The 23,754-nt window shown below is 35.8% G+C and overlaps 3 protein-coding genes and 1 pseudogene across 3 annotated transcripts; 3 read left to right on the plus strand and 1 right to left on the minus strand.

Moving 5' to 3' along the window:
• The first annotated feature begins 1,787 nt into the window (after positions 1-1,787).
• LOC106379122 lies at positions 1,788-4,328 on the plus strand (annotated as a pseudogene).
• Positions 4,329-10,428: 6,100 nt separating this feature from the next.
• On the plus strand, positions 10,429-12,721 carry LOC125575612 (vacuolar protein sorting-associated protein 2 homolog 2-like). The gene is made up of 10 exons (XM_048763772.1): positions 10,429-10,665; positions 11,079-11,123; positions 11,239-11,273; positions 11,348-11,398; positions 11,513-11,617; positions 11,717-11,788; positions 11,887-11,958; positions 12,030-12,146; positions 12,230-12,312; positions 12,416-12,721. The coding sequence occupies exons 1-10, from the start codon at positions 10,605-10,607 to the stop codon at positions 12,474-12,476; spliced, it is 702 nt and encodes a 233-aa protein (XP_048619729.1). The 5' UTR covers positions 10,429-10,604; the 3' UTR covers positions 12,477-12,721.
• A 396-nt stretch (positions 12,722-13,117) lies between these two features.
• LOC106408875 lies at positions 13,118-13,638 on the plus strand. The gene has a single exon (XM_048763774.1). It carries the CDS (start codon positions 13,427-13,429, stop codon positions 13,598-13,600), a length of 174 nt encoding a protein of 57 aa, XP_048619731.1. The 5' UTR covers positions 13,118-13,426; the 3' UTR covers positions 13,601-13,638.
• Positions 13,639-15,934: 2,296 nt separating this feature from the next.
• LOC125590311 (elongation factor Tu, chloroplastic-like) lies at positions 15,935-17,663 on the minus strand. The gene has a single exon (XM_048763773.1). It carries the CDS (start codon positions 17,546-17,548, stop codon positions 16,127-16,129), a length of 1,422 nt encoding a protein of 473 aa, XP_048619730.1. The 5' UTR covers positions 17,549-17,663; the 3' UTR covers positions 15,935-16,126.
• Between the last annotated feature and the right edge of the window lie 6,091 nt (positions 17,664-23,754).

Here is a 23,754-nt window from a genome sequence, read left to right on the forward strand (position 1 = left end):
GCATTCCATACTATGGATACACCACTGAAAATTTTTGATTATTTGAAACATTCGTGTACTATACTACTTAGACTATATGGAATAGAAGAAATGTAACACGCTATCCAAGTAAATGTGTCAGTGTCTAATATTGGAAAATAATTTATAGATTGTATTTAGGTTTATAGGCTCATGCATAGGGTTTAGATTTAGTAAGTAGATGTTTGAGTTTAGTAAACCATATTATATATATTCTATTTGGGTTTATGCTTCCTTAATTTGGGTTTAACTTTATTAATCAGTGGTGTGTCTTTCTTCTTTCTTTGGGTCATTTCTTTCTTCTTCTGTGCCGGCAACTTGCATATGTGGAGGATATAACCGGATAATATGAAGCCTAACTGTTAGTTTATTCATTTAGAGTTTAGTGATTAAGATTTAGAATTTAGTATTTGGAAGGTGGGGTTGAGATTTGGGTTTAGTGACCCTATCATGTATTGTTCCATTTGATGATTAATAAAGATTGTTTTCTTTTGTTCACAATTATGTACTATACTATATGTTTTGTTCCATTCTATCTGGGTTTAGGGTCTATACTTGGGTTTAGGGTTTAGTGATTAGGATTTAAAGTTTAGTGATTAGTATTTAGGGTTTAGCAATTAGGGATTGGGTTTAGAGTTTAGTATGATATTTTCCATCTTTATATAGTATAGTTTAATATCACAAAGTATTATATATATTTTCAGATTTTAATTTTATTTTAAAATTATAAATATATAATATAGTTTACATTTGAGTTTGGGTTTAGTGATCCATTTAGGGTTTAGTATTTAAAAGTTGGAGTTAGATTTAGGTTTATATTTGAGCTTATGGTTTATATTTGGATTTAGGGTTTAGTGGTTAGGGTTTAAGGTTTAATATTTAGAAATTAGTTTTAGATTGAGATAAGTTTTAGTATCTAGATTTAATTGTTGATGTATAATTAATATTCTATATTATTTTGGTGATACGAAGTAGAATTAATGAAATGTTTATGGTTATTATGTATGTGATGTGGCTGTATTATTTTTCTTTTGTTGGTTACAGTTTGCATTAATTATTGGCCATACTTGGATTTTGTCAACGTCATCTCTACATCTTTAAGCCACCGGCAACTTGTAAGAATCAAGGGTAAAACCGGTGGAAATAAAACACAATTGTTAGATAATATATTATGTCAAAATCAATGCTCTGCACTTAGTTTATTTCTCAAACTTGGTCATTTCAAGAATTCACCCTTTAATTTATTACACACATCAAATCGTCTGGATGTTGTTCTAAGAGGATTATGCGCTTTTCCCAGAACCTCTTGGTCAACAAAAAAAAAAATATTACCAAAAATTTGAAAACAATACATATTTACAACAGAAACAAAATTTAGAAGATTTTTATCAAATAAAATTTTGTTAAAATAGTTTTCCTTTTTGTAATCGCGGATTAAATTGTAGTTCTATATTATGTGAACATCATTAGGTCGAGTCACTCAAGATATAAACACAAATTAAACTAGTATTCGACTAAAAAAAATTTAAATGTAATATTATAGTAATCACAACATAAAACATAAATCATTATCAAATTATATGATTGATATGAAAAATGGTCAAATGTTGTCATATATAGGAGAAGAAAACTTAACATCAAAACTTTCTTATAACCAAAAATGTGATGATATTGTCATTAGTGAAAAGAATTGTTTGTGGTCATATGCTATTTAATTTATTACACACATTAAACTATATCCTGATTCTCTTTGAGGAACAGAACCTGCATATTTGGGGAATTTCCAATAAAATTTACAACGAAAATTATGTTAACTATTGGAGTAACTAATCATACTCTTGTCGAAATCTAAACTGCATGTGTCCTAATTACTTGTGTATACTCCATGCGTTTCAGAAAATTGTAATTTTAGAGTTTTCACACACTTTAAAAGTAAATTTAAAATACCAGAATAACCTTAATTTCATACATGAGTTTAAATTAAAAAAATATTATATATAGTAATTGCATTATTTAATATGAAAATGGAGAAAAAAAATATAAAATTACATTGAAAACACAAAACTACTATCTTTTGTGAAATAAATAAAAATCTCATACTACAATTTTCGTGGAACGGAGATAATATTATATATTAATCCAAACAATATTCTCAAATGTATCATCCTCTAAGTAGACAATACTAAAAAAATAATACATGATCACATTGTCTATAAATATGAAACTGCCATCGCGCCTGCTAGTCTTACAATACAATTACAATAAACATAATACTAGATCTTCCTCTCCCTTCTCTCTCTCTCCCTCAATCAAATCTTCTGCACAAAGTTAAAGATTTGAAGGTAATCTTGCCTTGCTCTGTCTCTCTGTATATGTAGATGATTCTTTATTATAGTAGAAACTCATATTCTCTCCTAGTTGAGTAATTTGCTTATCCATATGTTTTCTTAACATATTTGGTGTTGCATCTCTTTTTTGCCTTGGTCGGGTAAAGAAATTTATTAGCGTTCTTCTGATGCCTTACGGCAGATTGATGCTTTGGTAGTTTTAGTTTGCACGGTCCCATCCACCTTACATGTTTTTGGCTTATGCTGCTTATATTTCTCTTAAGATTTATTAAATAGATTGAGATAACCAAGAGATTATTTACTAACATTAAGTAATCTATCCGTTATTGTGTAGGAAGCAAAATGAATTTGTGGTTTACCATTGTTGTAATTGTCTTCTTTGCATCTATACTCGTTGTAAAGAACACGAGAATGACAAAGAAAAATCTACCTCCTGGACCACCAAGACTTCCTATAATTGGCAATTTGCACCAGTTGGGATCAAAACCTCACCGCTCCATGTTCAAATTGTCTGAAAAATATGGATCTCTAATGTCCCTCAAGTTTGGAAACGTGTATACCGTTGTGGCGTCAACTCCAGAAACAGTGAAAGATGTCCTGAAAACGTTCGACGTTGATTGTTGTTCACGACCTTTATGACTTACGCTGCAAGGCTTTCATACAATCGCAAGGATCTCGGCTTTTCTCCCTATAGTAAATATTGGAGGGAACTGCGAAAGTTGACAGTTACGGAACTCTACACCGCAAAAAGGGTCAAGTCGTTTGGACATATCAGAGAACAAGAAGTTGCCTCCTTGGTCGATTTCATCAAACAGTCTGCCTCATTAGAGAAACAGGTTAATATCAACCTCAAATTGTTGAAACTGTCAGCAAGTGTGATTTGTAGACTTGGATTTGGGATAAGTCTTGAAGGGAGTAAACTTGAGAGTAGTTATGAAGAAGTTATTCAAGGGATCATGGAGGTTGTGGGGAGTTTTGCAGCAGCGGATTGCTTCGCCATTGTTGGTGGATTAATTGATAGACTCACAGGTTTACATAGCAAATGCGAGAAGGTTTTTAAAGCAATGGATACGTTTTTTGATCAAGCTATAAAGCATCATTTAGACGATGAGAGTATTCAAGATGATATCATTCACTTGCTCCTCAAAATGGAAAGGGGAGAGATTGGACTTGGAGAGTTTCAACTAACCAGAAACCATACCAAAGGAATTCTTCTGGTAAGTAATGAAAAAATTCTATAAGTGAAGAAGTCCCATTCTTTAGTTTCTTATTTTCTTTTGTTTGTTATTACAGAACATTCTTGCTGCTGGAATAGACACAGCTTCTGCCCAAACTGCAACATGGGTGATGACACATTTGATTGCAAACCCAAGAGTTATGAAAAAAGTACAAGCCGAGGTGAGGGAAGTAATAAAAAACAAGGATGATATCACAGAAGAAAATATAGCGAAACTGGAGTATCTTAAAATGGTGATTAAAGAAACATTCAGGATAAACCCACTTGTGCCACTTCTGGTTCCAAGGGAGACTTTAAAGGATATAAAGATCGCAGGTTATGACATTCCGAAAAAAACATGGATCCATGTCAACATTTGGGCTGTTCATAGGAATCCAAACGTTTGGAAAGATCCAGAAGCATTCATCCCTGAGAGGTTTATGGACAATGAGATCGACTATAGAGGTCTAAATTTTGAGTTGTTGCCGTTTGGTAGTGGACGGAGGATGTGCCCTGGTATGGGTATGGGTATGTCTTTGGTACACTTGACTCTTGTCAATCTTCTTTACCGTTTCGATTGGAAGCTCCCGGAAGGAATGAGTCCAAAAGATGTTGATCTTGAAGAATCTTATGGACTTGTCTGTCCTAAGAAAGTTCCGCTTGAGCTTATCCCGGTCATTACCCAATGGACTTGACTGTATATATAATTATTATTTTTATAATCTAGAAGCATTGTTAAAGCTAAAGGGTTCTTATTTTGTTTTTGTCTGATTTAAAAAAAAAAAAATTAAAAACGAACCAATCGCGGACCGTCACATATCAGTGGAGCCCGTGAATAGTACAAAACCTCAAGCAAAGCCGCCTCTTGCAAAAGGCAGGATTACTGGTGGTCTAAGATATAATATTTGGAAGTGTTTCATTATCGATAAGAAATTGTTTGTAAAATCCACTTTCGTAAATTTTTTCTGGTAACTACGATATTTTTTAATAGGCTAACACTTACTCCATCTTGTCTAGAAAATTAATTTAATGGATCCATTTGCAAGAATGAGGACAGATTTCTTTTTTAATATATACCGTTTCATATATAATCTCCCAATTTGTCATAAGTTTCGGAATACAACGGGAATTGAATAAAATCAGTACGACCTACACTACCCTGCTACACTTCTATCGGATACACAAACAAGTCAATTCGCTAAAATCCGGACACAACACAAAGGAGGACACAACACAAAGGAGGACACAACACAACACCTGTGTGGCTTTCTTTCCTTTCGCGACTGTCTGTTAAGATTAGGAAATTATCTTGTTTGAACCTCACTTGAAAATACATTAACAGGATAAAAACTAAAAATATAACTGGTTTGGCCTATCGGCCTAGGTGGTGAGTACCCAGAGCCGTGCGAACACTTATGACTAACAGAAGCGTGGTTAGAACAAAATGTCCAAAATTTTAAATTATAGTTACAAAATACTACTGTTACGTAGCCATTTTTTTAAAACATCAACAATTAAAATGTTCATTTTAAAGTTCTAAATATAAAATTTTCTTTGCTGTAAAAATAATAAAAAAATTCAAATGTTTTTGGTTATTTTAATATTTTTCTTAATCTTAAGTTTTATAAGATTAACAATTTTTTATTTATCTTTTTGGTTATTTTACTTAACCAAAATTACTTAATCTTTTTCTTTATCTTAAGTTTTATAAGACTAACAATTTTTTTTTTATTTATTTTGGTTATTTTACTATTAAAACTACCAGAATATCATTAGGTAGCCATTGGACCATTATAACTAGGGGTGGGCGGGTATCCGTTCGGGTTCGGGTCGGGTATTTTGGATTTTCGGGTATTTTGGATTTTCGGGTATTTTGGTATAGAGGTGTAGAACCCGTTCGGGTATTTCTGTACTTCGGGTCGGGTTCGGATATTTTTAGTTCGGGTTCGGTTATTTCGGATCGGATTCGGATATTTAGATTTTGAAAAAAAAAATTAAATTTTCATTTCTCAAATTTCTTGTATTTAAAAATATAACTTTCACTTAAACTAATTATTTATTTTTAATAGATTGAATGGTTAATAGATTTGGACATAACATTTTGAAACTAAAAAGACATTAATTTGGTTATTGTTTTTAAATTTTGGATGTAACTTTTTGTAATTTTTTGAAATAAAAAATTTGACATGCATTTTAAATGAGTAGCAAATTGTTTTCTCCGTAATTGTATGTATATCATATGAGCTTAAAATATGTGTAGTATCAATATAAATATTTTATATAAAATAAGAGATGTAAACTAGAAATATAAGGTTAATTATACATATGTTCGGTTATTTTCGGATATCCATTCGGGTTCGGATATCTAATCTCTCCTAATTTAATACCCGTTCGGATATTCTGCTACTTCGGTTTGGATTTCGGTTCAGATTTTTCAGATCGGGTTCGGGTGCCACTTCGGATATCGGGTAAAGTGTCCACTCCTAATTATAACCATAACAATCAACATATATGGTTCTCTTCTTTTAGTCTTGTTTTTTAGCAACTTTCATCTAGTCTGTATTAAGCTTACCCAAATTACTGACTTAACTCATATATAATATATATATATATATATATATAATTATATATTCTCTATTATATAGGATTTAAACAATAAAATTAATAAAAGATGATTTAATCAAAATAATAACTAATGAAAGTTGCCCTGATGAACTAAGAAAAGATGCCCTATTAATTTTTTAAAAAAACTGATGCCCTAAGCGAAAGCTTCATTTTTAACAATGGAGGCACGGCTCTCTGAGTACCGCTCGGTTTAGTAACTGAGTTGGGGCTTACAATAAGGACATGAGCATAGAGTATATTTGAATGAGCTAACTTTGTCCACTGTCTTTCTTGGTATCCTCTCATGTACTTAGTAATGAATCTAGAGAAAAACCCAATCTACAGTTGTGAGACCGAGTTTCATCCACAAGACTGGCAGTAAATACAGAGCTCGCATATTTGTTCGCTTTTTGGAGAAGAAACAAACAATACTAATGTAAGATGCACCTTATAGCAAATAGATGACGGTTTACTAGAGAAAAAGCAAGACTTCTCGTTCTCCTTGTGTGCCCATCTGGTAGCATAGCTATTATTCCAACAATTAAATATATTTTAGAATTAATTCTTTTTAAAAAAAAATCAATAAAAATAATGGAAGAAAAAGATGAGCTACATGTTAATTCCTACAAAAGACCAGAGCCCACCTCGAGCTGGGAGTGTTTCATATATCGAGCTCGACTAGTCAAAGCGAAACGTAAGGAAATCAAACGCATTAAAAACACCGTAAATATGTTTGGTCCATGCCGAAGATCACGCTAATCCACCTCTAATAATACCCTATAAAAGGAGGAGTACAAGCCAAGCGCAAGAGATCCAGTATGCTCGTAGCAAAAATATAGTCTTAATACATTCACATTCTTTTGTTCTTAAACACTTCTTTGTATTTGACGGCTATTCAAACCTTTCTATAAATAAAACATACACTTTCTATAGTTATTGGTAGTTCAAGTTTTTTTAGTATAGAATATCTATACTATTAAATCACATATATCATCTTTAAATCTATTTCTAACATATAACACACTTTGAAAAAAAAATGATAAAACATTAATTGTTAAGATTCAAGACAACAAAATAATAGTAGTTTTAAAATCAATTTTGGATCAGCAAGTGAAAAACAAATTTCTTTCTAAGCACGGATAAAAATCTAGTACTTATGTATTAAAAATGCTGACTGCAAATATTTAAGAAATTACATTTATTTCATTTCTTTAGCATTATCGTTATAAGACTGTATACTACAACCCTTGTTCGGAATTACGCTAGGCGCTAGTTGGACAGACGATATAAGCTTAGCAAGTTAACAATTAATTGAAGAGTAATCAGAGATTAATCAGGGTCTAGCTTTAAATATTTTATATTATTTTTGCATGGTTTTTTTTTGATCAACTGGTTGCTTTTCATTAAAACTAAATCAAAGAGTTTAAGGCCTCGGACCCATAAGAGAAAACAAACAAGATTTAGCTAAAAGGTCGGGTGGCCCATTGCAGGCCCGTGGAGTGAAGGTGAAGGAACACGAAGAGAACGGGGAGGAGGGGGAGAACGCTAGTGAGTCGATGTCCGACAAGATTCCATAAAGTTCCGTCGATCGTCTTCTGATGGTGATTGCTCTAACGAGCACTTGAGAGTCTGTGCGAATACAGATGTTGGTGAATTGGAGTGAGGCGGCTTGAATCAGAGCTTCTCTGATTGCTAGGGCTTCACCCATGCATGCGGAGGAGACGTTTTGGTGGGGCGTAGATGCTCTGTGGAGTTCCTGTGAGTTTCGATTGGTGAAGATCCAGCCCAAACCCGCTGCTTTGTGGTCCTATCTCCACGCTGCGTTTGTATTGCAAAAGACAGTAGCTTCATTGGGGGCGAGGTTGGGCCGCGTGGTTAGGATAGGTGTCTGAATCAGTCTGTTTGCTTGTGCCTCTTCCCATTCCTTCTGGGAAAGGATGGCCTTGAGAGCGGTCTCCTGCGCCGTCGGTGCTTTGCTGTCGAAGATCAATTGGTTCCTAGAAGTCCAAATAGTCCAGCAGAACCAGGGGAAGGCATTACCTGTGATGCCATACGGTGGGAGATTTCGCCATTGATGCGCGCTTTCTATCATTTGTCTGAAGGTTGCTGGATCAGAGGGTGGGAGGGGATTACTCCATGGTCCATATTGCCAAACTTCTTTTGTGTAAGGACAGTGGAAGAGGATGTGATCTAATGATTCTCTCTCTCCACATCTTCTACAATTTGTATTGTTGAGAAGTCCTCTATTCTGTAGATTTGCTCCAGTTGGAAGTGCGTTTGATGCGGCTTTCCAGAGGAAATATTTCAGCTTAGGTAGGAGCACCGGGTTCCAAATATACTTCTTCCAGTTCCATGGAGTAGTCTGAAGATCAGGTGGTGTAGTAGATTGATGCTTAGCTGCTTGTGTTGAGAAGTATCCCGACTTAACAATGTAGTTTCTGGACTTGTCTAGCGGCTAGATAAAGGAGTCAGGTGCTCCCGTTAGGCTCGGTTTTAACGTTAGAATGTGGGAGGAAAGCTCAGGGAGCAGATTGTTGATCCTAGCTACATCCCATTCCTTAGTTTCTCTGGTGAGGATATCTGCGACCATGAGGTCTTTGTCGAGGAGGAAGACGGGGCCAACAGGTTTCAGGTTTGCTTCTGGTTGGATCCAAAAGTCTGCCCAGAGGTTGGTTGATTCTCCATCCCCAATTGCCTTACCTAGATGTTTCATCAACAAGTCTCTCCCTGCCAAGACTCCTCTCCAACCATGGGAGATTGCTGAGGTTGGGGGCGTTTTGAGGAACGAGGATTTGTGACAATACTAACCGAGGAGTATGTGTGCGAGAAGGCAGTCGGGTCTTGTCAGTATTATCCATCCTATCTTGCTAGGAGCGCGTGGTTGAAAGCTTGGACATCGCGGAAGCCCAGCCCTCTCATTCCTTTAGGTAACGTCTTCTAATCCCAAGAGATCCAGCTTATTTTGCGTTCACCGTCTTTGGAATCCCACCAGAACCGTGTGAGAACAGACTGTATACGTTTGCATAAGCTAACTGGTAGTTTAAAGCAGGTCATGGCGAAGGAGGGTGTAGCAGATAGGACCGCTTGTAGCATGGTGGCTTTGCCTGCTGTCGACAGGAACTGGGTGGTCCACGAGATAGCCTTCTGTTTCATCTTGTCAACAATTGATGAGAAGAGATCTTTCTTGCGTCTACCAAAGTGCTCGGGGAGCCCCAGGTATTTACCAACACCTCATTCTTTTTCAATACCCAGCTGAGCTTTGACACGATCTCTGACATCAGTAGGTGTTTTGGAGGAGAAGGATATGGAGGATTTATGCGCGTTGATCATTTGTCCAGAAGCACGCTCATAGCTCCGTAGAATCTCCATAAGCGCGGTACAACTCAGAACTTCCATTTTTGTAAGAATCATAGTATCATCAGCAAATAATAGGTAGTTTACTTTTGGGTTGTTCCTAGCAACACGCAGACCTGGGAGTGATCTATCTGTTTGTGCTTTTTGACAGAGACCAGAGAAGACCTCAGCATAGAGAATGAAGATGTAGGGTGACAGTGGATCCCCTTGGCGGATGCCTCGTTGAGGAATCACTTTACCCACTACCTCGTTATTCAGGAGGAAGGAATATGATACCGTTGATATGCACTGCATCATCCACATTATCAAGGTACCACATAATCCCATTCTCTCTAGTACAGCTCGAATGAAAGACCACTCTAATCTATCATAGGCCTTACTGATGTTTGTCTTTACTGCTATCGAACAGTGTTTAGTAGCTCCCGACCCCTTGAGATAGTGTAGTACTTCGTGGGTAATTAGGACGTTGTCAGATATAACGCGTTCGGGAACAAAGGCACTTTGAGTTTCTGAGATGAAATCTTGTAGCACAGGTTTGAGTCTCAGAGCTAGGATTTTAGATATTACCTTGTGATAGACATTACATAAGGCAATAAGTCTGTAATCAGAGACTAGCTTAGGACTGAGAATCTTCGGAATGAGTCTGATGTGCATCGAATTGATTGAAAAAGATAGTACTTCCGTTGTGAAGAAAGACTAAATCTTCTTTGTGATTGCAGTTCTGTAATCAGATACTAGCTTAGGTCTTATTTTTGCATGATAATAGACAAGTATTCCGGTGGTTACATACAAAAATATATATAACCCAAAAAGTATTCCTAAAACAATAAATAAAAATAACGGTGGATAAAAGAAGGAATATTAAGAAGATCTGGACTCTGTAACGGCTACTTCCAAAGTACCGTTTCATTACTGTATTAAGCCAAAGCTAAGCACGCTCATCTATACACATTTACACACAAAAGTCAGAAATAGAGAGAGAGAAGAAGAAGAAAAACTACAACTTTTTGCCCCTTTCTCATAAACACAAGGACAAGGAGGAATTGTTTTTTTTTCAACACTTCATGAACATTTCCAAGAAGTTAATTGCTATGAACATTTTCAAGAAGAAGACTACTCCCAAAGGTAAAAAAAAAAAAGCTAAAAACATTACTCCAGTGTCTATCTGAATTTATTTTCTTTTTCTTCTGGAAATTTCATTTGCATCTGCTAAATTGCAAAGAATGGTATTATTTCCTGTTGATCTGACAAAAAGATGACGCCTTTAATTGTTCTTCGTAATCAAAATTGAATCTCGAGTTTGGGCATTTTGCTGGGTTCTTATTTTACATAAAAGGGTATATAATTCCTTAATTAGATTTTGTTGTGTGTCAGTGACAAAAAAAAAAAAAAAAGAAGATTTTGTTGTGTGAACTCTCAAAAAGGGAAACTAGTGAGTTTGCCCAGATTTGTGTCATTACAGTCCTTTGGTTTTGTTTATGGATGTAACTTGGTTATGATTGTATTGAGAAATTGTGAGATTTTTCTAATTGCTGCAGATGCCCTTCGAACCAGCAAGAGAGAAATGGCTGTGGCTACACGAGGTAAGTATAGCTTCCTATCTTTCTGTAATGTGTTCTAAATAAACCAATAGGCAGGCATAATCAACTAAGCTTTTGTTCAGTTTTTGAGGCCAATTTTTTTATATATATGTTGCAGGTATCGAGAGAGAGATTTCATCACTTCAGCTGGAGGTAGAGATAACATATACTGTGCGCAACCTTTGTTCATATAAGTTTTCTTACGGTTTTATTAAATCACAAATCAGGAGAAGAGACTAGTTGCAGAAATCAAGAAAACAGCTAAAACTGGAAACGAGGCAAGAACCAACTTTCATATCCTCCCCAATCTCATCCATCAAAACTTTTAATTTCTCTAGTAAATGGCTCGTTCCTTGACTTATACTGTTGATATTTTCATTTAACATTGTTAGGCGGCTACAAAGATTCTGGCACGTCAACTAGTTCGATTGAGGCAACAGATTACAAACTTACAGGGAAGCCGTGCTCAAATTAGGGGTGTAACCACTCACACACAGGTTTACTTAGTTTCTCTACATTCGACATCAGCTAAGCTATGTTCGATTATAATAGTCCTGAGCTAGTGTACTAAATAAATCACTGTTCGCGTTGGTTAGGCTCTGTATGCCAGCACTTCCATTTCTTCTGGTATGAAGGGTGCAACCAAAGCTATGGTTGCAATGAACAAGGTAACGTTAGTTTTTTTTCATTGATAGGAATATGATGATGCTATATTGTACTTTATAAAGAACAACTTCATTCATTAATACCTACCTTGTATTTTCAGCAAATGGCACCAACGAAACAAGCCAAAGTGATTAAGGATTTCCAGAAACAGTCTGCACAGCTAGACATGACGGTAAGTTTGATACATCTCACATGTTTTTTGGTGGAGTTGGCTTTGTGTGATGTTTGGTTTGTATTTTACAGATAGAGATGATGTCAGAGGCAATTGATGAAACACTTGACAAAGATGAAGCTGAAGAAGAAACAGAAGATCTCACTAACCAGGTTCTTGATGAGATTGGTGTTGGTGTTGCATCTCAGGTTAGGGGCTTCTTCTTCTTTTTCATTTCTCCGGTTCAGTCAAAACAACTAACATGCGTCTCTGTTTCATTTGTTTTGAACAGTTATCTTCAGCTCCAAAAGGTCGGATCGCTACAAAAACCGCAGCTCATCTTGCTACCACTACAACTACTATCAACAACAACAGGTATTGTCAATATCTGAGAGTGAGCTCATGTTTGGTCATTGTAAACTCTAGTGAAGAAGAAATTAAGAAAAAAAAAATCTTGTGTGTATATTAAAACTTGTAGCTCTGAATCAAGTGAAGTGGATGAGCTTGAGAGGAGGTTGGCTTCACTGAGACGAATCTGACAGTCACATCTTATCAAGTTACTTGGGAAATGCATGGTGTATGAAGAAAAATAAACAGCTTTCTTTTTTCTTTTGCTTGTGATCTCTGTATAAATCTGCTGAAACTCATCCGTTGATAAGATTTTGTTAAACCAAACGCTTTTAGAAAGAAGTTGAACTACAAACGCTTTCTTTGAATAAAAAATGTCTGTAAAAGAAACGCTTTCTTCGACTTTGTGTAATACCCTAAATACGTTTTCATCCTCCTTTAAGTGAGATCAATTCTTTAACAATGCTAGGCACTTGTGTCTCAAAATTGTATGCTTAGCATATCTATCTCCCTCTCTCTTTACTTTCTTGAACTCATATGACTCTGTTATAGACTTGTATTATTGTTATGCAATTTAAATAGAAACCCTCTGTTCAGAAAAAAAAAATTATATATACATCCTGGTTCGCGTATTTGAGTAAAGCATCTTCTGCTATACTTGCATTAGTCATGTATTTCTAGTTTGTTTTATCCATCTTTGACTTTTATAGACATGCATGTGCCGGCGTGTGGCACTTGGATAGGTGGCTCATATACCTTATTGGATCTCTATGTTGGATGATGATGTAAACCAGTGCTTTGAACGCAGAGTGATCTGTCATCAATGTTTTCAACGCAAAGTGTCTTGTAATCACTCATCAGTGTGTTAAACTAAATGCAAATGTTTTTCAGTTTGTTTTTGGTCAAAAATGTTTTCATACTTGATCTCACAACATTACCTGTACTTGTGCGAACTTGTAAAAAAATCTTTTCTATGGGAAACTACTTGTTCCATTTGGCTGACAGACAGATGGTACTTACATAAGATAAATAAAATATTTTGTTGAGTTTTGGAATATTTTATGGAATTTAAACCTATCATTATGGGTATTAATAGATATGAAGTGACTGAGAAAAAAAAATCCAAGAGAGGGAGAGAGAAATGGAAGAAAAGAGTGATTGGCTACTGAGATTTGCTGTGTTTTTTCTAGTAGTTCTTGTGGTCCCTACCCAAACAGAATGTGTTCTTCCCTCTCGACAAGAACCACTTCCTGTACTCGTTGGTTCATGTTTCTATCTTCCTTTATTAGAAATCATGTCTGAATGTTATACCTGAGAGTCTGAGACCGAGTTTGTTTATATGGCACAACTACATTAAGCTTAATTTAAATTCATTGCTAGAAAATCTTACAAAACTTAAAACAAGATTTACGTACTTGGTTTTTGTTTCACTTTTTTTTTTCGTAACACCACTTATATTAAAAGCTCAAAGAGCATGAGAGTTTACAACTGAATCAAAAGATCCCGGAAACATACTCGACGGTAGAAAGAAGCTAGAAAACAATACAAAACAACTAAAGATAAAACCATCGAAGGGCGAGTCATGCTCAGCAAAATGAAGAAACCCAAAAGGAAGCTTCACTTTTGATCCCATGGCTATTGTTCGAAAGAACAATTGATAGTCGAAAACGACGTTGATACACCTATAGGAAGAAGTTGGAATGTTGATTGGCAAGAACTTTAGGTGAGAAGCTCTAGAACCGTAGGAACCATTGAAAGTTTGAAGTCCTATCTGACTTGATATGGCGATGGGTCTACGTGCAACAACTCCGGTTTGAAGGTCGCATAGCTGACTCTGTGAAGAACCGTCGATGCTTGAGACGGCGTAATGTGATGGAGGCGCAGCAGTGATGTAGTTAGTAAATCTGGCGAGTCCACACTCTTGCACAATAGTTCCAGCGACGAGGAGATCGGGAAGGCCACAAATCCGACTTTGTGAAGAACCGTCGATGCTTGAGACGGCATAGTGTGATAGAGACGCAACGGTGAGAAAGACGTAAACAAATCTGGCGAAACAACACTCTTGCACAATAGATCCGGCGGTCACTAGGAGACAGAGATTTAACCGAAGTAGCTTAGCTCCATAGAAACCTTGGTGAGATGGGGCTGCCTTGATGTTGGGTGTATAGTAGAGGCGATGCCGAGATGAAATGATGCTCTTGACCATTATCCATAAGGGGACGCAGACTGAGATCCAACTGAGCAAAAAAACTCCAATATTACTGTATCGGAATAGAAAGCTCTCGTTGAGACCTGAGCTAAACCGCAAGTCCATTACAACACAATGAAAGTTCAAATCAAGAGATATGTCGGGTTTACGCACAGAAACGCGGCGAGTAGTGACTAACACGAGAGGGAATGGAGGAGAGGCGGAGGGTGAGAGACGAGGTAGGGGAGGTAGGCGCAAAGGGAGAGTCAATACCGTGGTGTTAAAACCGCTATGTGAACGGCGTCTCCAGATTATGGTAAGCTTCATAACTTCAACCACGGCGACTACTAGGAGATGAGGCGTGAGAGGTTGTGGTAAAGCGGATGTGTAAGAGTCGGAGGAGGAGCGGAACAGATCCTCGACGGGACGAGGTTCAGATCCGGAGCTTCCAAGTCGGACAGGGGAAGCTTGGCGGCGAGAGACAGCGGACGGTGAACGGATTGAGAACTCTATCGACGAGGACAGACACCTCGAGAGGCTGAACGCGTTGGGAGACAATCTTTGGAGGTTGAAGCAAGGCGTCCGTGACATAAACGGTCGAGAAGAAACGGGACTATCCATGGACAGATCCGGTTTCAACGAGTTGCAGAGTGAAAGTCTGAAGGAGGGTAGACAGTGGCGAAGTCGGCAAGTGACCAGCGGAAGAACGAGCTCTGCAACAGAGGCTTCTTCGACGGATCTCTCTCTCGTCGACGAGTTAACACCAACAAGACCCGAAGAGAAACTGTAGACGGAACCAAAAACAGAGGAGCTTGACGACGTTGAGAAGAGGGGGCGGAGGAGGCGACGCCGACGGCCTCTCACACCGTCGACGTCGGAGATTGGACGAGATGCGGCTGTCTCGATTACTGCGCTTGGGAGTGTTTAGCTAGGGCGAACTATTTGGTTTGGTTTTTGTTTCACTTAAAGAAGAGAAAATAATATAAGAAATATATTATTTACAGGAAGGAAACTGATGTTCAGCTGGACTAATCAGATATATGTTGGCAATTCAAACATCAAAAAAGCTAGTGGTGATGACTTTCATCTTCATATATAATGTGTCTAGTCTCTGTTTCACCAGCATCTCTTACTAATACAGATTCAAATTATCATTTATAGGAAGGAAACTGATGTTCAGCTCGACCGAAAAGATATATGTTGGCAAATCTAAAAGTAAAAAAGCTAGTGGTGATGTCTTTCATCTACACAATCTCCACTCTGCGTTTCACCAGCATCTCTTCTAATACTCTGAAGCTATCAAGTTTCAAGCCTCCAATTCTATATATTATAGAAAGTATGAATGTTTTTCTTGTCAGGCATGTTAAAGCCTCGAAGCATGTTATTGGTATGTATGTTCATGGTGTTCAAATTCTAAGAAATTTTTGGGCCATTACCGAAGCGTATGGACATTAGCTACAATTCAGACGGAAGAATATATGACATTTTTCATTCTGAATACTCACAGAAAATGGTGAAAAATATGATAAAGAAAACTAACTGCAAACCAAATTTCAAGAGTTTCTTAATCATTAGGAACCCCCACAAAAATATAACACCAAAAGAACACAAGAACAAGCTTGCTATGGCGAAACGCTTTACCCGCTAGTTCCTTTATTCGAGAATAGTCTGAATCACTCCAGCACCAACAGTCTTCCCACCTTCTCTAATAGCAAACCTCATCCCTTGTTCACAAGCAACAGGCACGATAAGCTCCACAACGATCTTAACCCTATCACCGGGCATAACCATCTTGGACTCCTCATCCTTATCATTCATAATCTTAGTCACTTTACCAGTAACATCAGTCGTCCTCATGTAAAACTGCGGTCTGTAACCCGCGAAAAACGGAGAATGTCTTCCACCTTCTTCCTTCTTCAACACATACACAATGGCTTCAAACTTCGTATGAGGAGTAATCGATCCGGGCTTAGCTAAAACCATACCCCTCTGAATATCAGCCTTTTGTATACCTCTAAGCAACAATCCTACATTGTCTCCAGCCATTGCTTCATCAAGAATCTTCTGAAACATCTCAACTCCTGTAACAGTGTAGTTCCTTGTCTCTCTTAACCCGACCAAATCAACAGTCTCTCCAACTTTCACAGTACCTCTTTCGACACGACCCGTAGCGACGGTACCACGACCGGTGATCGAAAACACATCTTCGACAGCTAACAAGAACGGCAAGTCCGTCTGTCTTGTCGGAATAGGGATGTAACTATCAACGGAATCCATCAACTCGTAAATCTTATCCACCCATTTGTTCTCACCTCTCTTCACGTTAGGATTCGCAGTGAGAGTCTCCACAGCTAACAAAGCGGAGCCGGAGATAATCGGAATATCATCACCGTTGAACTCGTAAGACGAGAGAAGCTCACGAACCTCAAGCTCAACGAGCTCCAAAAGCTCAGCGTCATCAACCTGATCCTCTTTGTTCAAGAAGACGACCATGTCGGGAACGCCAACTTGCTTCGCCAAAAGAATATGCTCTTTAGTCTGAGGCATAGGACCGTCGGCGCCGGAAACGACGAGGATAGCTCCGTCCATCTGAGCAGCTCCGGTGATCATGTTCTTGACGTAATCTGCATGGCCAGGACAGTCGACGTGAGCGTAATGACGATTCTCAGTCTCGTACTCGACGGTAGCAGTGTTGATGGTGATTCCACGAGCTCTCTCCTCCGGCGCCGCGTCGATCTCGTCGTACTTCTTGGCGACGCTGTTTCCCATGGAAGCTAAGGTCATGGTTAGAGCGGCGGTTAAAGTGGTTTTCCCATGGTCGACGTGGCCGATTGTGCCGATGTTGACGTGAGGCTTCTTCCTCTCGAATTTACCTCTGGCGGCGCGTACGGTGAAGGCGCGGCGGAGGGGGTGAGGGTAAGAGGTGGGGACGGAGAGGGAAGTGAATGAAGGGAGGAAGGAGGAGGAGAGAGTTAGGGAAATGGTTGGAGAAGGGGAAGAGGAAGGAGAAGCAGCGTAGGGGGAATAAAGGAGTCTAATGGAGGAACAAGTAGCGGCGGGAGAAGAAAACGCCATGGGAAAAGCAGAGGAGGAGGAGGAGAGTGAAGACGTTTGTGTCTGGAGTGTTATTTGTAACGGGGGAGAAAAGGTATGGAGGCAAAAAATGAAGGGCTCTTATTTAAGCCTATCCGTTGCAGTGTGTGTGCCAAATCCTAATCTTTTTATTTACCTTTAGTTTCAATTTTTATCCTTTTTCCTAAAATTAATTTAAAATATATTTATATTGTGGACTGAAATCTTAATTTCTTATAACATGATTAACCCGGGGTTCTTAGGATTGGGGTTATTAGCGGAAGTTAAGAAACTATTTCTTAACTTTTAACTAAAAAAATTAAGAACCGGTTTTTAAAGTCAAAACCTCGGATTAATCATGGTCTTAGAGCATGATTATCGCTCGAGATTAGTCGGTTTCTTAACAAATTTTATGGTCTGGACTCCACAAAAATCTCTAAAATCGGTTCCAGAAATCGTGAAATAAAGATCGACTTTGGTCTGTTTCTTGCACTGTTCACGGATCTTACTGACACGTGGCAACACGATTGGTGCGTTTTTAAATTTTTTTTTATCTGATTAAAAAGAAAATTTAGCCCAAGAAACGGTATAGTGATAATCATGGTCTTATTCCATAGCCAATTTATTATTAATAAAATAATTTCATTGGTAGGGTGGTAAACTAGCTGATGTGTGTTCAGTGTTCGTGGCCATTTCTTCGCTTACGTGTAGCCTTGTAGACCAACAAAACAATACTGTTTGAAGAGAACAAATCGTGTCATTTTTGCACACACTTGTCAGAGTTGACGTAGACACTAGGCGATTCACATTCAAATTCAATCCATTCCGTCATTAGAACAAGAGCATCAGTTAACCCCCTTTGGGGTTATCTTCTTAATTTTTTATTATTAATTTTTTTTTTTTTATTTTTAAAAAAAAAAAAAAAAAAATTGACCAATCACGAGCCGCCACGTGTCGTGGAGCCCGCGTTACAGTGATGAACTTTAGGAGAGAGAGTATCACGCAGGAGAGGCGAGACGAACCGAGTTCATCGCTTTTGCTTCTTTTAATATTTTTTTTTCCTCGTAAAACGTTTGATCCTTTCTTTTGAACCTCTAATGCGCATGGCCTTACACATTTTACAGCGGACATTTAGGATAAGCTTATAAGGATTGAGAATTTGTGAGTGTAGCCGGTTTTATCACCGGAATTTACAGCTCGGCAGAAAATAATAAATGTATGTTACAAAAAGAAACTTACATTCATATTATAAAATATATCCATTATGTCTAAATATGTCTTCAAATGTAGACCTGAGACGGATCGGATATCCGGGCAATTTTAAGGTATCCGGATCCAGATCCTTATCCGGCAGATCCATAATTTTACTATCCTTATCCGGATCCGGAGTTTTCGAATATCTGGGTGTCGAATATCCTTCTAACAATTGTAATATCCGGCGGATATCCGGATCCGGATTTGGATCCTTAAAATAAATAAATAATAATATTAATATATAAAAAATATTAAAAATAATTTAAAAATAAAAACATATATAATGTTTTTAATTATTTCTATGTATAATATTACAAAATTTACATAAAATATATATATACTATTATAAAAATAAAAATATATTAAATAAATTAATTTTATATATAGATATTACTATTTTTGAAATAGTTATTAATAAAACTTACGGATCCGGATATCCGTACTAAAAAATTAAGGTATCCAGATCCGGATCCGGCTTTGACGGATCCAACATTTTACTATCCGGATCCGGACTCGGCCCCTCCGGATATCCGGATTTTCGGATCGGATCCGGATCGAATCTCGGATCAAATCCGGATCTCGGATAAAAGTCTCAGGCCTATTCAGATGTACATGAAACGCTGTCTGTATCAATAATGTGATTGCTTTTTTTCTTGTGTTTTAAGGAGGTGGAACATTAACAACATTCATGGTTGAGTTGTGGACTTTTATGCAGCTTGAAGGATGGAAAACTGTATGTAAACTTATCCTAACACCAATCAATCCCCACTTCCTTTACAAATGGTCTTTTAAAATCATTATAAAGTAAACCAAATCGAATGAAGGGAAAAATAGCAAGAAAGAACTGAAAGTCTTAGAGCACCAACATTGGTTGTTTTTTCATACAATTTCTCAGCAATAAACAACAAAACAAAAAAATGAAAAAAATCGAAAATGTAAAGAAAAAAAGAAGGTAAAAGTGTGAAAGAGTGTCTCGTACAAAAAGCTCCAAGAGAATCCTCAATGAATGATATCTAAATGGAAATATGTATATATATGTGTTTATATGATCTCAAAATCATAAAACACCTACTTCAGAATCTCTCATAAGAGAACTTTGAGATGTGTCTCTCATGATTTAAAATACATGTATTAAAAAATTTATACATAAATATAAGTGAGATTTTTGTTTGAGATATCCTCCAGTAATGATGTTCTAAAGAAATTTCGAGAGACTATTTTTACAGTTATCAACATTTTAAAGATTCACATGCCCTTGAAGCATCATGATCGGTAAGATTTCTCAAATACATTTTTTCACTTTATTATTTTAGTATTTTAACAAAATTAATTATAAGTTACATCAAAATATGACAAGTGGAAGAATAGTCTCTTATATTTTTAGAGTCTCTCAAACACTAAACATTTCTCTTGTATTTTCCTTTATCCTACTTTTTCTTTCTTCTTTATTATTTTTAAATTCAGTTAAAGGTGTTCTTTCCGATTTAATTTAGTATTTTTGATATTTATCAGATATGTGATTAAATATTATTTTCTAAGAAAAGGAACCACTAATTAATAATTAGACATTTCTCAATAGAGTATCTGATAAGGTTCTTGAAAATTCTAACAGTAAAACCGATTATGACTCTGGTAATTGGTTAGGTTGTAGTGGTAAACATTTACTGTAGAACTCTCCGTGTAGAATTTTTTGATGTAGTTGTATCTAATGTAACTATAAAAATTAAATGAAAAAAATAAAAATAGAAAAATAATCATACAACAATATATTTTCTCTACATCTTACAAAATAATGCTTTAAAAAATAAGGTTGTTCGCGCGATTTTCTTTTTTGACTTTAGTTTTAAAAACTAGATAAAACATAATTGATAAATTTTATGGTTGTGAATAGAAATCTATATATATAAAGTTAGTTTTTTCTCTTCTTATGACAAGTGGCAGAGGAGTTTGATGACATGTGTCTCATATTTACTTTTTACATTTTTGGTGTTTTTTCTTTTACGCTATTGCAATTTGGATTAATACTTTTTAATCGCGCACTATAATCTTTTTCACACTAACCTTTATTATATAAAGTTTTATAATTTATTTTATTGATGACTAAAATTGAAGATGAATAAAAAAAGAATATAAATATATAAATATATTTTAAATATTTAATTGATTTTTGTATATATAAAATTAGTTTTTTCCCTTATTATGATAAGTGGTAGGGGGGTTTGATGACATGTGTCCCCATATTTTTTAATTTACATTTTAGGTCTTTTTTCTTTTACACTATTATAATTTGGCTTAGTAGTTTCTAATTGTGCACTATAATCTTTCTCAAACTAACCATTATTTATATGAAGTTTTATAATTTATTTTATTGGTCATTAAAATTGAAGATGAAAAAAAAATATAATAATATAAATATATTTTAAATATCTAGTTGATTTACAAACAAAAAATAACATAAATTTTACTATTGTATTATTTTTTACTATTTTATATTATTTTATTTACAAATTATAAAATTTATTTTACTATTAAAAATCATAAAATAGCTAAACTTAAAAAAACTAGAACACGACACATAATCTAAGCCTAAATCTCCACACACAAAAAAACAAAATAATATTGTAACACTAGAACATAAAAAAAAGACCAAAAAGCGGATTAGAAGAAGAATAATCAACGGAAAACCAAAATCACCACGAAGCAGGAAAACACATGTCTAAAGCACAACCACCAGCTAAGATGTAAGAAACACTTCATAAACAAAACAACCAGATACAAGGCGTCCATGCCAACGAAGAACCTCAAAGCTCTGAATAGAAAAGACCTAAGCTCCAAGAGATTAATTCCACACACATATACCAAGGGAATCATGAGAAGAAAAAAAACAATCTAAAGGAGGGAGAATGGAAGCCAACCACCGAAAAACCAAAGCTCAAGTTTAAGACAAAAAAAAAAAAATTTTCCAAGCCCACAAAACATACACGAAGTAAAACGTTATCCAAACCTGGAGTGGCAAACATAGTGAAAAGGAGAGCCATCAGAGATACAACCAGTGATAAAAAGTGCAACGAGATGAAAGACCAAATAGAGAAAAAGAGACTAAACAAAATCAACAAACTGTGGAACCATCCTCGAGCTATGAAAGAAAACATAAAAGTCAGATCAGCAAAAACCAGATCTTGAAAACCAAAAAGAGTAGAGACCATCAACGATAAGGCAACTACGAGAAAGACAACATTAAAGACAACTAAACTCTAACCCAACCCAACCCAATCCAAGGAAATGTGGTTCTTAACATTAACCAAATCAAAGGAAAAGAGGACACATATTGACCAGAACAACGTACAACACCATGAGAAACAATCACACAACTGAGAACTCATAAATCTGATCTACAACAAATATAAGATAATCTCACAAGAGAAGAAGACGAGGAAAAATAAGAGAAACAAAAGTGAGTCTTTTCCGATGATGGTAAGAAACACCACAGACCTCAAAATATGCGGAGACGACGAAAAACATCTTAGGAGAATAATGTTAAATGTTGTTCCAAAAAAAAGAATAATGTTCAAAAATGTGAAAATATGAAATACAATTTCGACGTTGAAACCAGTAATGTTAGAATCAACAAATGATTAAATGCAAAGTTATTGAAATTTAATATGTTTTACATCATAAGCTCAATTCACCACTAACAAATATTACTACACACACAGAATCACATTATTGAAAAAACAACACACATAATATATTAACAAATATATTACATAACACCACTAACAAATATTACTATAACCTAATATTACATTACAGACAAAACTTAGGTTCACCTTCTATGGTGAACCTTTAAATTCACCACCTCTTTTACCACCAATCAAAATGCCACCTAGATAACTAATAAAAAAACATTAAATTTTATTTAAAAAATTTAAAATAGTTGAAAAAAAGAATGATGCCTAACAAAACCCTAAATCCTAAATTCTAAACCGTAAATCTAAATCTAACCCCTAAATACTAAACCCTATAACCTAAACCCAAATAGTAAACCTTAAACCCTAAACTCTATACTATAAACCAAAATCTTAAATCCTAAACCCAAACTGTAAACCCAAATCCTAGACCCTAAACCCAAACCGTAAACTCTAAACCTAAACCCAAATTGTAGACCCTAAACCACACTGTAAATCTTAAATCCAAATTCAAACCTTTTGGGTTTAGGGTTTACGGTTTGGGTTTAGGGTCTAAGATTCAGGTTTAGAATATAGGGTTTGGGTTTAGGGTTTAGATTTAGGATTTGAGTTTAGGGTATAAGGTTTGAGTTTATGATCTAGAGTTTGAGTTTAGGATTTAGGGTTTAGAGTTTAAGTTTAGGATTTAGGGTTTAGAATTTAAGATTTAGGGGTTTGTTAGTGGCATCTTTTTCTTTTTTCAATTATTTTTGATTTTTTTTAAATAATATTTTTATTAATAATCTAGCTGGCACTTTAATTGGTTATAAGAGGGGTGATGAATCTAAAAGTTCACTCCCTAGGGAGTGAACTTAAGTTTTGTCCATTACATAACACAATAAAATGCTAAATCATGTTCTTCACAAATAAATATTGACCACATAATTACATCATCTAAAAACATTATACTTAACAACAACAAAATAATATTCGCGCGGACACACCCTCTAGTTAAAGCTAAAGTCTCTTGATACATCCCGACCTATCATCTCTTCCAACACTAATATTTTTATTTATATTATTTTATTTCTTAGATATTATCTTAGAAATTTCGAGATACTATTTTTACAGTTATCAACATTTTAAATATTCATTTTTAATGAAAAACTCAAAACTATCTCAGCAATGCACATGCTCTTGAAGCATCATTATCGGTAAGATTTCTCAAACACATTTTTTCACTTTATTATTTTAGTATTTTAACAAAATTAATTATAAGTTACATCA

This window comes from Brassica napus, chromosome C7 (genome assembly GCF_020379485.1).
Source record: "Brassica napus cultivar Da-Ae chromosome C7, Da-Ae, whole genome shotgun sequence".
NCBI classification, from domain to species: domain Eukaryota; kingdom Viridiplantae; phylum Streptophyta; class Magnoliopsida; order Brassicales; family Brassicaceae; genus Brassica; species Brassica napus.